We start from the raw sequence: 12,929 nt of genomic DNA, 5'->3' as shown, positions 1-12,929 counted from the left end.
CTAGCAAACAATACAGTGAAAACAACGTTGTCTGACAACAACAACAACAACAACAACAACAATAAGAATAAGAATAATAACGAACAGTGTGTCCAGTCACCCTGATCAGTATTTTTGAAATGCGGCCCCCTGATCAATAAAATACAATCTGCGACCATAATAACATTTATATTTGTACGAGACAATATTAAAAATCAAATGGAAATGGGCAGGTAAGTTTTATATGGTCACTTACCGCTATCATGCGTTGAAACTCATGATTTATTAAGTTATTATCCTCACTTCTTTTGCACTTCTGGTTAGATGCTAAACTGCATTTTGTTGCTCTGTACCTGTACATGTGCAATAACAATAAAGTTGAATCTAATCTAATCTAAACTCAGGAGAGCGAGACAGAAATATGACATTAAAGATATTAAAATATTCTTTTATTTTATTTTGAAAAAAAGATTTGCTGCCATTATTTCACTTCATTTCAAAAACCATTTTGTTTTTCCAGATTGAATATATTTTTTATCTCTGTTTTTACAAGAATAAATAAGTTGTGATTTTATTGTCTTAAATGGAAAAAACTGGAATAAACAGAACACTTGCTGGATTCAAAGCAATAAAAGAATCAAACCAAAACGTAAATATGTGATGGAAAGTATTTAACAAGCATTCAAAGAAGGGTGGACAAATAACAATGGCTGTAACAGAGAAGCAAACAGAAAAACAATAAACAGATATAGTAGGTGCAATATGGAGCGTAATCATGCCAAAACTTAACAAACATGTTTTTACAGATGTCACAGGAGTCCCTAATAACAGCAATGGTGTTTGGAAACCAAAAAACACCATTAACGAATGTGGCTTGCTTTGTAAATACAAAACAGTAATATCATACAAATACAGAACACATTTCTCATAAATCTTACTTGAGAAACAAAGCTTACAAATATATCAAATACAATTACAAATAAATCTTTAGTTGTTGTTTTTTTTTTTTTTTAAAAAAAGCTCTCATGCAGAATTTAAAATATATATATATATATATATATATATATATATATATATATATAACAAAAACACCTGGACATGTGTTGGAGATTATGCACAAATGCCAGGACATAGCCTGGTCCCAAGAGAAGGGTAATTCATCCTTTAAAACAGCAGGTGGCAATGAAAGTCCCCAAACCATGCCATAAGTCTTAACTCTTGTCTATGGTTTGAAACCGTTTGTGCGATGCGAACTATAAAGTTCAGAACAGGCCAGGAGGCTTTGATCACTGTGCTACAGGTGTAAGTCACATTTATGTGCTGCACAGTGGAGGTCTGCGCTCTGCAAGTGCTTCTGTGTTGTTTGGTAATTCAGGGTGCAGAGCACTATTAAACCGACAGAGGGCAGTGTTGCGTCATTTTAAACATACGCTGTCCCAAAGACAAAACTGAAGAAGGAGTTCCCTTCGTTGTCTTAGCAACCTGCAACACATTATACAGAAACGGTCTACCCCAAAACTGAGTTAAAGAACTACAGGCGGCTCGATTTTATTAATTCGACTTTACGTGCGCGGAAATGGTGACTGAAAAACTAAGTTTGACTTGTGATGGGATTCCATCACACCAGCAGGTGGCTTGTTGTCAGTCTTACTGTGGCCTGCCAGTGCACGGAAAAGACATGATGATTTACAATAACGTGGACACAGAATCCAAGGTCTGGTAACACATCACACAGTGCATTACACAATCATTTTAAAGAGCAAAATAATCGAAGTATATCGCATTTTGGATTTGTTGTATGTTTAAAAATGCCCTAATTGAATCTGCAATTAAGTAAACTTTTTATTACTTCTATTGATTTCACATTATTGTTCTTGAAAATGATTGCTGTGGTAATTACCGTTAAATTAGCCATAGATTATGATTACATTGCTGGAATTCCTTTGTTGACAGCCCCTGTTGCTAACTGGCCACCACGGTCAAATCAATGCAATGACATTTGGAAAAGGAAGCAGACCGGTTCTTTTGTGCTCTGCGTCTTCTGATTATGTTATTGTCTGGGATATTGAACACTGCCAAAGGAGAATCCAAGAGGGTAAGATCTCAATGTCCCTCAGTGTTTGCCAGAATCAGTCACTAACACTTTTCTTCGCAGGTAAAGTTGCGACAGGAACAGTTATCGGGACCTTGCTGGGGGAAATCACCCATCTCTCATTTTGTTTCTCTGATGAACGAGTGGCTGCATGCTCAGGAACAACTATCCATGTTATAAGCTCCAAGGTACGGCACACGGTGCACTTAATTTCCTGGGATGCCAACAGCACCTTCTTCATATAATGGGCCGACGCCAAATAGGCTGTATTGTCCTGTATAGAAGTCATGTTGGTATTTTGGTTTTCCCTATTAGAACCGAAGCGTGATTTCAACATTAAGGGGTCATCTTGGACCTTTAACTGCAGCAGAATTCTGTCCGTGGAATAAAGATGTTCTCGTCACCGTTTCAGAGGACCGAACCTTTAAGGTCACGACTTTTGAGAATTTTTCTAACAATTTCTTTACATGTATTTATTTTGATTTCATGGCAATAATCTCTGTTAACATAATAATTCCAAGTGCTGCTCAAAGTGTAATGAAGCTGCAGCGAATACAGTACTATAACCAGACATTATGCACTTTATCTCTGCAGGTGTGGGATTTTAAAGACGCTGCTGTTCGCTATGATTCTTTCGTTCTTTCAGGTATGACATCATAACACACTCCATATGTTTGCTATAGCACACAGTATCTTATTGTGTCATTGGTCATCTTTAATTTGAGGCTTATACTTCACTTCTATTGACTTTACACAGGTGAAATTGCCATTGTTTCTAACACAGAATCAAAATCATCCCACTCCCTCTCAGTTTAACCTTTTAATCCAATCAGCTTCTCCACTGGTCAGCGTTTTATTCCGAGAGGAGAACAGGCATCTTATCGTGGGCTCCGCAGACGGCCAGGTGAGTGACTGAGGTGCGCAGCCTCTCTTTATCACCAGATACAGCTGTGCCCTGCCTCTTCCTTACAGGTATGGTGCTTTTCTCTACACGATGACCTAAAGTGTCACCTGGTGACCAAAATGGATCTTGAGAAGCTGGAAAAAAGATATAAAGGTCGTAGTGGGTCTGTGAGCCACCAAACAGGTGATCTATCTATCCTACAAAACAGTGGCAGAGCTTTTCTAGGCTGGGGTAGCTGAATGGTTTTAATGAAATGTCTTCCCATATGTGATGATGACTATGGAAATGATGAATGTCCTGCCGCGTTTGATGATGATTCCAGGGAACGCAGAACAGTCGGCCGTAGGAAAAGTGGAGATTTCAAAACCCATCCTTAAAATGGCTTCATGTTTCCTCTGCAATGATGCCACCGATGAACAGAACAGGTGAGTAAGGACACGTCCGAGTGCACGTCCTTCATTAACCTTGGATCTGTTTTTATGTGCTCAGGCGTCACCTCGGTTTCTCCTGTGTTCCTCTTGAGTTTTCGGCTGTATGCAACCAAGCAGAGTCTTATAAAAGCCATTCAAACAAAGTTCTACCAAAGGAGAATGTTTACATGTGCTGTCACCGAAGGCTCATTTCTGCCAAACCCCTCTCATCAACGCATAGAGAATAATAACACACCACAGATATGCTTTTGTATGCAGCTGGAATGAATTCCACATCAGGTCGTCATAGTTAAAATCAAAGCAATGATCGCAGCGTACGGAATTTCTGTACCTCGGGGCATGTTTAAAGGCACAGCAACAGCTGCATTGTTTCTGGTGACCTTTAATAAACACGTTTTAATATCCACAGCTGCCTGGTTTTTTTTTAACCAGTGCATACTCACTGGGTAGCCGTGTCGAACCTGGGTCACCACGAATTGAAGGGAAGGGTGATTCTGAGGCTTTGCCCCCCGCGGCCTTCTGAAAGACTGCAGCCGTAAAATGGACCATAGACATGAATGAAATGATGCCGTTTAAAAAAAATCAAATAAAGCCCCGCGCATAGAGGCTCTCAATGTTTTCACCGACGCAGATGAGAATAATTGAGCAATAAGTAATAAAACGATTTCCAACAATGAGGTAATAGCAGCATGTAGTCCTCTTGCGTCTGCCGCGGGGCAGATGTTCCCATCTTGCTGTGTGGTTAAAAAACCCTTCAGCGCTTAGACTACGTGAAGTGAAAAGGAAACCTGAGTGTATGTAAAGCTGTAGTCCTATGGCATGCACGCTTCACAATCCCTCACATGGCTCCCTCTGTGGTCATACCATCCCTCCAAACGTGGTCTAAAACCCAGGGAATTCCCGTACCTCTGTCTTTTCCATATGTTTCTGTGTGGGTTCCTGCAGGGGCAACAGCTGGTTGTGTATTGGAAGCACTGATGGGCTGTATGTGATGGATCTGGCAACCTCGGAACTTCAGACAGCAATATACTTTGCAGGTAGGGTGTGGAACTAAAATAAGCATTTACCATCTCATAAAGGAAGGTATTTGACTTTAAAAGACCGTGGCCCATTTGGTTGTGCAATAACACAAGCTGTAGTACTATTATATAGTGTTTACACTACTTCTGTCATCAGGTTAGCATTATGGAGATGAGACGGTTTTGATGTGCGCTTGTAATATTTAATATTTATAATTATTTATATAACATGCAGGCTGGAATGTTGTTTTTGAAACCAAAACTTTGGGATGATTGCTTAGCATTTAGCATATCCTTCACATCTAAAACCTGCTGTCTCCCTTTAGTCCCAGGACTATTTTTAAATGATCAGTAGCACACAGATGCATTTATAATTGATGGATTCATGCAGATTTTATCATTGCATGTCCCTCTTTGACTCTGGGGTTTGTGAATGGACCAATAGAAAACAAATTCATTGGGATTTCCTTTGGTGGTAGTCAGACTGATTCAATGTTTAGCGATTGATTTATGTGTCACAGTGTTATTACTATGTACAATAATGGCAAATATACATTAAAAGTCTCACTGTAAGGCTTTGCTCCTCACATCAAGCAGCCAAATCAGTTTTAAATGCAGATTCTATAGAGGCGATAGTGTCATGAATATGAATCCAGGATCTACAGTGAACAGTATCTCTGAATAGTGTTTATTCTTCTAGATTACCCGAACCTGAGCATCACAATGGCTGGATTATGGGCACTTTCTGGAGGAAGCAACAACTCTGTGAGTAAATCCAACAATTGTTAATGAACTAGGATGAGATACAGGTCACGTTCAGTGTACCTCGGACATAGCATTGAGGGTTATTGTATTTATAAATGTCTATTTATGAATCTGTTTCATCTGTTTTCTATTTAAATAATAAAAATACACTTAAAAAAAAGTGGTCACTCGTTTTTTTTTTGTCATTCAGGTTTTGACTTTGGTGGGCTCCTTATTTTCTCCATGTGTGGCTCTGCTAGAGTTTAATCTTTGTGATTTAGGAAGGATCTGGATTTGTGATGACAGCTTATCAGTATTTGCAAGGTAAAACTCAGGTTAAGCCCCAATTTACAACAGGTAAAACCACACAAATCGTCCGTTCACTCTTTTTCTCTCTCTCTCTCTTTATTTATTTTACGAAGCAGTCGATGGAAGAGCTTCTGAATGGGAAAGAACTGTCCTGGCTCATGTTTAGATAAGCTTCCCTCAGGAAACATTATAAACAACACTATAAATTATAACAACGCTCTGTATAATCAATAGAATCATTACTACAGAATCAAGGCTGGGAATTTTCCCAAATTTTCAACAAATGCTAATTATTTACCAGAATGAATAGCAATCAAATGATAATACAGAATATTTTCACTCTTTTCCAGCCACAGACCCAGATTGGGAGCCAAAACATCACCATGTCAGCTTGTTAAAAATGTTGTAGGCACATTGCTCTTTCAGACGCGGGTCAGCTAACCACACCAGCAATAGGATACATGAATGGAGTCTGTTTTTCAGCTGGCTTTGAGCCTGTATCTCCCTCTGACTCTTACATTTCCATATTAACTTGGTCTGTTGGAACTATTCCTGCCATCATCTGTTTTTTTCACCAGTCAGCGATATCCTGGTACTGAAAGGTTGCAGGACTAGTCATCCATGCTGGTGGAAAATGCTGCCTCCCTTTATTTTCAGCAGTACCACCACCTTCTTTTTCCTGTTTCCAGTTCTCCTGCGCTGCCTGAATCCCCCCTGAATGCTGAGTTCACGGAGAGAAAGGCCATCCATCCGAAAAAGAAAGGTCAGCATCCCTGCACTCATATGAACCTTCCCTTATCCTTCACTTACTTCATGTTCATGTTTGATGGTTCTAGATTTCCAAAGAATGACCTATTTTGTAGCTCACATCATATCTGGCAATTCCATTAAACTGTGTTTAGAATTGACATTAAAGTTAGATCAGATTCCTTTACTGTTTTTATTTGCTACTTCTAACTATGCATAACCATTGGGAAATATTCTTTCAGGACGAGAGCGAGCATATTTGTGGGTATAGTGTTTATTATTAGAATTTGGCAGGTTCTGCAGCAGACCTACAGCATGGAGAGCTGTGGTTTACATGCCGCTCTTTCCACCAGTTAGCACTGAGGAAGCTAATGTTAGCCAGACATCTCCCAGCTGGAGCTGTGGGAGCTGCCAGTGTCAAACTCCGTCGGGGATCTTTCAGGGGAGTCTGAAAGTGCTGCGTGACTGCAGTGTCAGCCCAAAAGCCACAGGATTTCACCATGTTTCCTTCCAAGCATGTATGGCTGGGGAAGGATATCTGCAGAATTTCTGACCCTGAAAATGAAACTGTCCTGACTTACAGAAGTGCAAGTGCAAATTCCACTTAGTTGACTGAAATCCTGTTGCTTAGCAGCAAATTTGCCTCAAAGATCTGATTTTTCTAGATGTTTTTAGCCAGTCCTACCAGCAAACATAACGATGTGAGACGGAGTTGGTGCACGAGGACAGACCTAGATTGGGTTTGACCTTGAAGTTATGTAGCTCTGGTTGCCGACACAGCAGGGCAACACAGCTCTTATGCAATTTTCATGTGCACTCTAAATTGAAATAAAATAATTTTTGCCTCCCTCTATTCCTCCAATAGTCACGTCTTTAAGGCAACTTCACATGTTACATCATTATCCAGTAAATATGAAGCTAACATCTCGTGTTAGATAAGATATAATGCAACTTAATTTTTACATTTCCCCCGTGTGTTTCTGCACATTTTTAAGGGATAACATGATTTATGTCACCTTGTTCTGCAATTTCTTCCTCTGCCAGACCCTTGGGTTTCCTCCATAATTCTTCTTACCGTACTTTTCATTTAAAGTGCCTCCGATACATTTTTATCTGCACCCTCCACGCTCCACTTTTTCCTCAGCAAGATGATAAATCATAGCACAGACCCTCTAGACATGCTGGATATCATCGCCATGGTATATTTGAGGTTGGGATTATTCAATATTTCTCTTGGCTCTTAGCTCAGCATTGAAAACACTCGACATGACGTCACGTACGTTTTGAATCTCAAACGTTTTGAATCTCCAACAGTCCGACAGTTATGAATTTCAGTCCCAGGGCTTATCTGAGTACACCTGAGTACAACAGTACAGCTGAAAAGTGTAAATGATGTCTCCGCTGGATTGAGACCTCCTGTTGAGAACAGCACATTATCCTCCTCGCTGTCTTAACTGTGTGCACCGGCTGGAGTCAGGTTCTTAATGGCGGGCTAAGTATCACATAATGAGACGGCCGCTGTAAAAAAACAAGCCCTGCTGGGATTTTACACAAACGTGAACCATTTTGGAAATTTGACTATACAGTTTCAATTAGGTTCAAATAGCTTTTAATCCCGTGTCAGCGTACATTATCAGACTAACTGCCCCATAAAGCCAAACGACCATAATTTATTAGCAGGGGGTGATTGTGCCACCAAGAAACGGGTTTTTTTGGAGTGGGGATTTTGTTAAATACTTTTTTCTGCACATAACCTGCTTTTGCTCAAAGACTCTGGAGTGGAGAAGAGGCAGGTTTTCCATAAATGCTTCTGTTTTTAACCACGCAGCATGACGAATGCAGGTACTATTCCGGGGTTTGATCTGACAGTCACGTTACATTCCATGCAAAATCGAACAAAAACGTGACTGAGCAGTTTGCACACGAGTATGAAACACAGCTGGGAACTAAATGGGATTGAAACCTGGTCCAGATGTGCTTGCCTTCAATGGCATTAATTTTATTGGGATTGGTGATAAATCAGGATGGATCTGAGCCACCGCATGAGATGTCGGTCTCATGCTTGACCAAGTTGCTGCAGTTTGTTTTTTACATTGATCTGTTTGGCCCGTCGGCTGTTCACGCTTCGTTCTTGTCGCGAAGGTTAAATGGAGATTGAACTGTAGCGTATATATATATATATATATATATATATCTTACTAATTGCGATTTAATCCTAAATTATCACTCATATCATATTCCTTCTCTTCCTATTCAAGGATGTGACTGAGAGCCTCACATATTTTACTGTAAACGTCAGCTCAGTGTAGCACAGCGGGGAGCTGAGAGTGCAGCCGTTCCCAGTCTGTGGCCGATGACCTTAACAATCCCAGCAGGACCTAACCAATAGAGTTCCCTCCTTCTGTCCTGTTATAGTGTAATTGCACTGTAATAAGCAATTGTAGCCCAAGAATCATATTGTAAACTCTGCAGGTTTGTCGGTGGGAGAGCAGCGACTGCCGTTGTCATTCTTACTAACCACCATATCTGTTTCACACAGCAGGTCCAAAGGATCAGCCTCTGGTGTTCCACCCAAAAATCAAATCCTCAGGGTACAACCAGGCCCCAAGGTAAGACCACAAGGCACAGTTATGGTGCAAAGAATACAAATTAAATAAAAAATAAAAATATCTACTTTCCTTTTTTCTCCTCCGGCAGACTTTACAGCCATTTAAGTCGTTTCCAAGCTGGTCTTATTCATATGTTTGTTCCTCGGTTTTACTTTTCAGAAGAACCTTGTTTGTACCTAAAACAAACACTGGGAAGAAGTCTTCTTCTAAGAAGGCAAACAGAAATATGTGAGTCCCATCATTGAAAACATTTTTAAAGTGATCACTACTAAATTTATTTTCTTCTTTTTTTTTAAAGAGATGTATTCCACAGAGATCCAGCAGACACAGCTGCACCCAGCGTTCCACAGGTTGACGTCAGCACTGGCAACAAACCCGTCTGCTGCCTTCAGTATTCAGGTGGGATCATTTGGCCCCTGAAACACTGACCATAAAATGTGCAGTAATGCGCAGTATATAACTAAAGAGCCAGTAAATATGGATTCCAGCGAAAAGGGTCGATTTCATAAATACAGACTGGAGGTAGTGTAAACCCCTTTACCACAGCTTTATTCATGCTACAGAAGGCTGTTGCCCGGCAACTGTCAAACCAAAGGGACCTGTACAATTTAGGACTGGCAAGAAACTGACAACAAATCTTAGCCGGTGGTAAAATATGTAGTGCAATACCTTGTCTAGTGTTTCAGTCTAAGATTATCTAACGTTATTGTGGTTCCCCAGGTGATGGGAAACAAATCCTATGTGGTCTCGGAGACAGCTCGCTTCTGCTGTACAGCTGCTCTCTCGCTGGCAGTCCGACGGTCTACTCAGGTATCTGAAAATGAAGTGTAGTCAAATAATGATTGTGTTTCATTTTTCCTTTATAATCCAATACTTTATAATGAAACTAAGGAGTAGTCAGTCAGAGGACCTCGGAGTAAAGGGCCCCAATCGCTTAACTGGTTTTAATATGTGTAATACAAACTTTTTGTATTTAAAACAGCACTATTGTCCATTTAATTATAACCTGACAGTATATTAACGAACTTGGTATGTTTTAGATTTTCTTTTTCTATTTTTAAAAAGGGCCATAAAGCATTAATAAGCTTTGCACACAGTTGAGATTCTTTAATTCTCTTTGCCAGTTTTTTTTACAGAAGGGCCGACAGAGGTTAGTACTAAAAAGGTCATCCCCCATATGAATTAGGTTTTACTTTATTTGGATTATTCTGGCAAAAACACTTTGAAAAATCGGTCGGCTGGCCCGAGATGAAACAGTGCATGAAGATCCAAACACTCCGTTGCTCAGCTTTCACTTTCAGATGTCTGGATTTGGACCTCTGTGACAGCCGGAAAGTGTGGTTCCACAAAATTCTGGAGAATTTGGCACGTGCTGAACACCCAAAGTGATAGCTGCTGCATTTCAAAAACTGAAAGAACACACTAACATTTAAATTGTTTAAATGCATAGGTTTTGATCCTCTATATGGCATAAAATTCAACAATATGTCTGCAGGACTTTTAGATTTGAGGCTCGTAGGAAAACAAAAAGTGTCCACAAGGGGGCAGGAGAGATAAGAGCACGGATTTAAGGTGACCCATAGGTCATTGAGAGCCTCTTCTGTGTCTCGCTCTGCCCGATTCACTGAATAACACCATAAAAGTAAATTTGTAGTCATCCAAAATAATTCCAGATAGATTACAAATGTCTCTTTATTCTCAGGCCATGACAAACCAGTGAGTAGCGTGAGCTGGAGCCTGAACAGACGCTGGTGGTTGAGTGCATCAGAGGACGGCTCTCTCCGAGTCTGGACCCACAGCAGAGCTGAGCCTGCCATTATCATGGTAAAAGTCCCAGTCAGCCTTTCCCCCTCAGTCTTGACCATCAGTGCCACATATCTGGTGTAAACCTTTATCAGACCTTCCCTCACTTATAATTCTAAATCCAAGTCCTAACCATAAACAAAACAGTAAAATGCAGATCAGCCAAAGTGACCTCATATTGTAACTATTTCCTCCCGCTCAAAGCTTCGAGTCTCAAACTATGTCAAAAGTAAAACCAAGCCACAGACACATCCTGTATAGATTTTGCCTCCTGTCTACAAAGACGACTGGAGCTTGTCCCTAATTGTAGTCTTGTTAAATAGGAAGCCACACTTAAATAACAGCTGCGGTTGCTTCTGTATTCACAGTGGTTTGCCACACAGATTCATTTCTTCATAAGCACATGTTACAAAAGTAAAATTCCAAAGAACAAACGTATATTGTGTAGGAAAGACTGAAATATAGGAACGATAAACCTGGTTTATCATTAAAAGTATCTACTAGACATCTGCAATTTTGGTTATACCTCTGGAGTTGGTGTTTAATGGGAAGAGTGGGAAGTGGGTCAGTATACCACTGCCATGTCCTCCTGTAGCTGATGCCAACATCTCTGGCTCCATTTAGTGATACCCTTGAAAGGTTTGGTCTGTATGAGCTGCACAATGTTCTTATGGACCAAGCTGGCAAAGATATTCAGTTCATCGAGCTAAGAAGTTCATTCCATCTCAACCTTTGAAAAGATTACATTATTAATGACATTTGTAGTATCACAACATAACAGATTGTCATATTAAATAAACAGGAAAGCATTTTCTCATGTAGGATGGCCCAAATATTGTGTTCAAACTGATTCAACCTTTGCCTCCATTCCTTCAGGACAACAGCAACTTCTCTAAACCCATTAAAAGTGCTCAGTTTTATTACCTCGACAAGTTTTTGCTTCTGGCATCTGGACCCTCTTTGCACTTGTACCTGTATAACATCGACACGTCGTCCGATGACATCAAAAGGTAAATGCAAGTGATGATCAGGTCTGGTTTTGTACGTGTGCTAGTGTTTCTGCTGGTAACGGTGCGTTATATTTTCCTCTTAGATATAAGAAACGGAGTGTCGTCAAATTGGCAGGAAGCTTTGAAAGCACATCTGCAACAAACATCACTGCTATGTCTTCCATCAATGATTTCTTCTCTTGTATCCTATTTTTTTGCTGTTATTTCTGGCACTGAAGGAGGAATATTAGAGTTTGGAGTGCAGAGATGTCATTGAGGGCACAGTGAACCTTAAGTAGTTTTGCTTGGAGAATCTCATTGGCCCACTTACAAGCCAACCACAGCGATCAGCCAGGGCTTCATGAAGCCTTTACATGCTGCCTGAAAGCATTCCATCGCTGGCTTAACCTGTAGATCCGTCAAATGTCTTTAATGTTTCAAAAAATGTCTGCTTTGCAACACCTTGTTAGGTTGACAGTGGACATACTTTATCATAAATCTTATGCACAGAAGTCTGAACTAAGCAGAGCTGCAGAAGGAGGGATTTTTCACTGGGCTTGGAGTCATTTGGATGGAAAATGGATACACAATAATTACATTTCAGACTAGAATGGTACAAACGATGTGTCAGCCAAGACTGAACAACAGTTCTGTAAACCTGAAAGGCTTACATCCAATAATTCTTTGTGTTGTATACACCAAATTGACCAAAGTTTACCAAAGAAAACTGAATTACAGCCACAATTCTCTCATTTTGGTAATGTAGTAATTTTAAAAAAAATCGTATTATTTGTCTTCTTTTAGATTTAAGAATTAACCGAGTTCATTCAGGGTCGCCAGGTCTGTCATTCTGAATGTTAATGTCCATGACTGCAGGAACAGAAAGGGTTTTACGAAGATGAATCCATTAAAACAGGATTTGTCGGCATTATTTAGTAAGGATCGGACCAGGCAACTTCACACTGTGGTGGGTGAGTGTAGAAGACCGTGTCATGGAAATCTTAGCCAAACTGCCTGGAAGCAAACTGATGGATGTCTGCTCAAGCTCAGCAAGAGCTTTTCTGGCCAATGTCAGCAGATACAAAGAAAATGACCACTCGTACTGGAGTTGTTGGAGACATATATCTCTGTTCAAAAATAACAATCGAATGCCACAATTTGTTTTTTTCCTAACTGTGACTCAGACGTAGTCCTGATGGGGGGGTCAGATCGCTCCATTCAGGTCTTTGACATGAATAAAGGTGCAGTTGCCGCAGTGCTGCCCGATGCCCACAGCAGAGCCGTCCACTGCATTTCCCACAAT

The 12,929-nt window shown here is 40.3% G+C and overlaps 1 protein-coding gene across 1 annotated transcript in view; it reads left to right on the top strand.

The window, feature by feature from the left end:
• The first annotated feature begins 1,546 nt into the window (after positions 1-1,546).
• wdr27 (WD repeat domain 27) overlaps positions 1,547-12,929 on the top strand; it is a 25,291-nt gene continuing 13,908 nt past the window's right edge. The window contains exons 1-20 of the mRNA XM_029835263.1: positions 1,547-1,693; positions 1,933-2,074; positions 2,135-2,259; positions 2,387-2,500; positions 2,666-2,717; positions 2,905-2,975; positions 3,044-3,158; positions 3,298-3,400; positions 4,352-4,443; positions 5,126-5,190; positions 5,381-5,493; positions 6,168-6,241; positions 8,765-8,834; positions 8,994-9,062; positions 9,133-9,233; positions 9,555-9,644; positions 10,537-10,658; positions 11,514-11,647; positions 11,731-11,828; positions 12,811-12,929. The exon at positions 12,811-12,929 is cut by the window's right edge and continues 3 nt beyond it. Of these exons, the coding sequence (XP_029691123.1) occupies positions 1,556-1,693; positions 1,933-2,074; positions 2,135-2,259; positions 2,387-2,500; positions 2,666-2,717; positions 2,905-2,975; positions 3,044-3,158; positions 3,298-3,400; positions 4,352-4,443; positions 5,126-5,190; positions 5,381-5,493; positions 6,168-6,241; positions 8,765-8,834; positions 8,994-9,062; positions 9,133-9,233; positions 9,555-9,644; positions 10,537-10,658; positions 11,514-11,647; positions 11,731-11,828; positions 12,811-12,929 (2,007 nt within the window). The 5' untranslated portion in view covers positions 1,547-1,555. The remainder of the gene's footprint in view (positions 1,694-1,932; positions 2,075-2,134; positions 2,260-2,386; positions 2,501-2,665; positions 2,718-2,904; positions 2,976-3,043; positions 3,159-3,297; positions 3,401-4,351; positions 4,444-5,125; positions 5,191-5,380; positions 5,494-6,167; positions 6,242-8,764; positions 8,835-8,993; positions 9,063-9,132; positions 9,234-9,554; positions 9,645-10,536; positions 10,659-11,513; positions 11,648-11,730; positions 11,829-12,810) is intronic.

The sequence above is a fragment of the Takifugu rubripes genome, chromosome 4 (assembly GCF_901000725.2).
Source record: "Takifugu rubripes chromosome 4, fTakRub1.2, whole genome shotgun sequence".
NCBI lineage: Eukaryota > Metazoa > Chordata > Actinopteri > Tetraodontiformes > Tetraodontidae > Takifugu > Takifugu rubripes.
This window is presented reverse-complemented; position numbering and strand designations above follow the sequence as displayed.